The following is a 4,517-nucleotide window of genomic DNA, read 5'->3' as shown; positions in this document are numbered from 1 at the left end:
TGGAGCAAGAGAAAAGTTTCTTCATCCTATAAATCAGAGTAGCATGCCCTTCCTCCCGCCCTCCCACTGCCACACAAGCATATACATGCACACACACACGAAGGCACACACACACAATTTTAATCTAAACGATATATTTGTCTTCCTGACAATATCATAGTCAAAGAAAGGGATACCTCTTTTTAACAATTATGAACTTTCTAAGATATTCCAAAATCTTAACTTTAGAAATGGAGAGACTGGAACACAGAGATGTTAGCCAACAACATATAATATAGCTCTGTGAGTTGGTGAAAAAATTTGAGACTTGAGTCCAGGTTCAAAATAAGTAGGAATAATATTTGGACCAAAAAAAAACCTTTAAGCCTTTTTGTAACTAGAGACAATTTGTGTGAGTAAGCTGCAGTTTAATTTCTGATAAATGTGAAGAAACACAATGTGAGAGTGATCATCAATAGCTACAGCTTTCAATTATATTATCTGTCTGCCCTAGTAGTATTTGCTAGTATTTTCTGAGTACAGTGCTCCACATTTAATGCTCAACATTTCACACGTATTTTCACATTTAGTGTACAAAACAATCCAGAGAGATAAGCACTATTATTACCTCATTTTACATATGAAGATAATGTGGCTCAAAGAGGTTAAGTATTTAGCTGCTCCCCCTCCACAGCTACTAAGCAATGGAGTGGGGCTTGAACCCGAGCTGTGTAGTTTCAGAGCCCAAAGGCCTTCTTGCTTCTTACCTCTGCTGTCTTCCTTCCTGCATGGTTTCTCCATTGATTAAGGCAGTCAGTGCCACAGAAGCTGCAAACCGTTAACCACATTAACTAGTGAATTCCATCAAATAACTACTACAGCCGATTCTCATTAACCATGTGTACCGTATTTTCAAATTTGCCTACTTGCTAAAACTTATTTTAACTCCAAAATCAATACTCGTGGCACTGCTGCAGTCATAACAACATGTTCAGAGGGTGAAAAGTTTGCATTGCCCAAATTGCATGTTCCCAGCTGAGGCCCAATAAGGTGAAACTCTGCCTTCTTTTTTCAGCTCTCATACTGTAAACAAGTGTCCTTTTTGAAGTGTGTTTACCACCACATTTTTCACATTTTTGTGCTTTTTGTTGATTTCACTGTTTAAAATGGCCCCCAAGCATAGTACAGAAGCACTGATTACTGTTTAGAGGCACAAGCAGGCTGTGTGCTGTGCCTCCTGGAGAAAATATGTGTGTTAGATAAGCTTCATTCAGGCATGAATTTCACTGCTGTTGCCTGTGAGTTCAATGCTAATGAACCAACAATTTATATTAAATAAGCTGTTTTTAAACAGAAATACACATAAAGTAAGGTTATCTATTGATGATGAAAATGTTGTGAGCAGAGGCTTGCGGCAGCCTGACCCTGTACTTCCCCTATGGGCAATGATTCAGTATTCACTAATTCGCTGTTCTTTGTGACTTTATAGAATGTAATTACCATGATTAATGAGAATCAACTATACTTTATTATGCCTCATAACCGGCCTTACCTAAGATTTGTAACTAAGGTGGCAGCATGTATCTCAGTCCCCAGGGCCACATGGATGAAGCCCTTGTGTCTCCAAGTATCTTGTGGCTTAACTGCTGGGAGCCCTGCCTGATCAATCTACAGTGCCTTCCAGGCAATCACCTCTGCACTTGCTTTACCCTCTACAGAGGGGAACCTGGTTAATCAGGAAAGAAACTCCCTCAAAAGGTAAACAGTGAGTAGAGTGTACATATGGCGGAAAACAAATGACTCTTGGTACCATGTTGTGGGAATTATCTCGCTTCAATAGATAAAGGAGTAGGGCAAGCCCAGGTGGCACTGGTGAGTAACTGCCTCCATTACATGGTCCATTCCTGACGTGTGCACCAGCCTGTCGGAGAAAACCCCATCCGTACACTCAGCAGTCTCAGAACTGCGCTGTCCACTTGTCGTGTGGCTCTGTGTCGACACTGCGCGCCACCATGTCTGTGACTGTCTGTCAGGGCTTGGGGTTCGTGGTTTCACTGATTGGGATTGCGGGCATCATTGCTGCCACCTGCATGGACCAGTGGAGCACTCAAGACTTGTACAACAACCCCGTGACAGCTGTATTCAACTACCAGGGGCTGTGGCGCTCCTGTGTCCGAGATAGCTCTGGCTTCACCGAGTGCCGGGGCTACTTCACCCTGCTGGGGCTGCCAGGTAAGGGCCAGGTGCCTGGCTGGCTGGAGGGAGAGATTGGAGGTGGAGAGGAAACTGCAGTCTCTGCCTGGGCACCATGACAGAGACTGCTGGCTGGGGGAGGAACTGTGATTCATGTTTGACAGGGGCAACAGCCACCAGCACCAGGGTGGAATTGGAGGACAGGAACCTTAGGGAGAGGAAGTTTCTGGAGCTGTCTGAGCTCCTATTTCCCTAACTGGATGGTGCCCAATTCTCCCAAAGGAACTTATTTTTTCAATGACTCCTATGTGAGCAATGGCATAGTCTCAATACCCATAGGAACAGGACTCAGGAGGCCCAGACTTCGGGCGCTTTGTTCCTTCAGCCCCAGGATTCCCCCTCACTGAGTTGGGGACTGCCTATCTCCTGAACAGAGTTCCATCTTCAGGCCTCCTTGTGCCTGACCTCAGCTTCCAGGGACACCTAAGTAAGCAGCAGCAATAGAAATGGGGCAGAGGAAGAAGGCAGAGAAAAAGAACTAGGTGGCTGTGTTTCCCTGGGACGTCAGATGGGCCCCTGCTCTGGGGCTCCAGGTTCCTGACCTCCAGAAAATACTGGCGACAAAGAACCAGACTCAGGGCGCTCTTTGCACAGGGGCTTCTGCTGTGGCAAATGGGCTCTGCCATGCGGGGAAAGGTGTTGCAGGCTGTAGTGCCCCCTTCCAGGGATTGGCATATTCACTACACAAGGATTGTGTTTACTCGCTTAGTAGATTGGTCATTTTAACTAAGAGAAAAATTCAAGTCACAAGAGTAGAGAATGTTAAAAATGTCTTTCACTCAGAGAGTAAGACAATGAATAAACTTGTTTTTAATTTTGCTTATTTGTTTCTTTCACAAATACATATTGAAGTCTTGAGAGGGGCATTCACCTAAGGTTGGCAATGTAAACAGGATCAGAAATAGAAAAGATGGGGCTTTCTCCTCCAGGAATTTGCCATTTGACTCCAGGGTCAAGACTTAGACATACAAAAAAGGTAACAAGAGAAGACTTGAATCATAGGGTGATTTATTCTTTTATACATTCAACACTTATTTATGGAGAGCTTCCTATAACCTCAGGAATCTATGGGCCTACCATTCCCAAAGATATAAAAGAGTGCACCAGGCTGGGTATGACAATATGCCAAGTGAGGGGGACAGAGGGCCAGTGCGGCAGGAGAGGAGGGTGAAACTGCAAGACTCCGTCAAGGTGGAAAAACCACAAGTGTCTTGTGAAAAGGAGTTAAGATTTGGAGATAGCAGCAATACAGAAAGGAAAAACAGCATAGGCAAAGTCATGAGGGTGCCACCACCCAAGTCTTACTCAGGGGCAATGAAAAAATGACCTTGGCTGGGGAAGAAAGTTTTTGTGGGGACGATTATGGAGAGCAATGGATGCCAGGCTGAGATGTTTGGAAGTCATTGAGAGATTGGTTGGTTGGTTGGTTGGTTGGTTGGTTGGTTGGTTGGTTGGTGGGTGTGGGATTGTGATATTTCAAGGATATTAATCTGGCAAGAAGATGCAAAAGAGATTGAATCAGTAGGACAGTCGAAGGCAAAGGCAGTAGAACCAAAGTGGGAAGGAGGGACTGGGTATAAACAGCAGAACGTGAGCCAGATGGGTGGGTAACTGGCAGCTGGTCAGTGGGGTCTCCCTCCACTAGGGACCAGAAGGAAGGTGAACCACTTCCACATTCCTATGTCCTGCTGACCCCTCCTTAGCTCTTGGTCTAACCACTTGCCACTGAGATTCTCCCTCACTGCAGATACAAAGTGCCCAAAACCTGCCCAGTGGCTAGGACTTGGGTCCATGCAGTTACAGGCCATAGTGGGGAGAATCAGCCTATGGCTGACCTCATGCCACACACAGCACCCACAGTGACATCTGAGGGCTTCATTCTGCTTCACAAAGGAGAAATAACAATGACAAATCATGCGCTAGCACTTGAGTAGGCAACTGCCTTACAATATTTTGTATTATCTCTGCAGCCACCTTGTTAGTTTGGTACTACAATTATAACTTTTTAAGACAAGAAAACTGATTCTGAGTAACTTGCCCAAGGACACTTACAGATGTAGCCAGAGCTAAAACCCTGTCCTCTCTGCACCTAAGCCCTGGCTTACAGCCCTAGTGGCGAGCCCTAAGCCACAAAGCAGAAATCTCTCCTGACCCAAGGTAGAAATTCCCAGTGCAGAAGCACCCTCCTGTCCTCATCTCTTGCCTAAGTCTGATGCTGCAGGCCCATACAGAATTCTCCTTGAGTGGGGTCCTGGACTAACAACAGCTGTCAACATCCCCCTATT

The 4,517-nt window shown here is 45.4% G+C and overlaps 1 protein-coding gene across 1 annotated transcript in view; it reads left to right on the top strand.

Annotated features, from left to right (window-relative positions):
* The first annotated feature begins 1,863 nt into the window (after positions 1 to 1,863).
* Positions 1,864 to 4,517, top strand: part of CLDN18 (claudin 18) — a 35,481-nt gene continuing 32,827 nt past the window's right edge. Inside the window, exon 1 of the mRNA XM_011958154.1 lies at positions 1,864 to 2,211. Within this exon, the coding sequence (XP_011813544.1) occupies positions 1,992 to 2,211 (220 nt within the window). The 5' untranslated portion in view covers positions 1,864 to 1,991. The remainder of the gene's footprint in view (positions 2,212 to 4,517) is intronic.

This window comes from Colobus angolensis, unplaced genomic scaffold, assembly GCF_000951035.1.
Source record: "Colobus angolensis palliatus isolate OR3802 unplaced genomic scaffold, Cang.pa_1.0 Scaffold46, whole genome shotgun sequence".
In the NCBI taxonomy this organism is placed as follows: domain Eukaryota; kingdom Metazoa; phylum Chordata; class Mammalia; order Primates; family Cercopithecidae; genus Colobus; species Colobus angolensis.
Note: the sequence above shows the minus strand (reverse complement) of the source record. Positions and strands in the feature narration are given on the sequence as shown.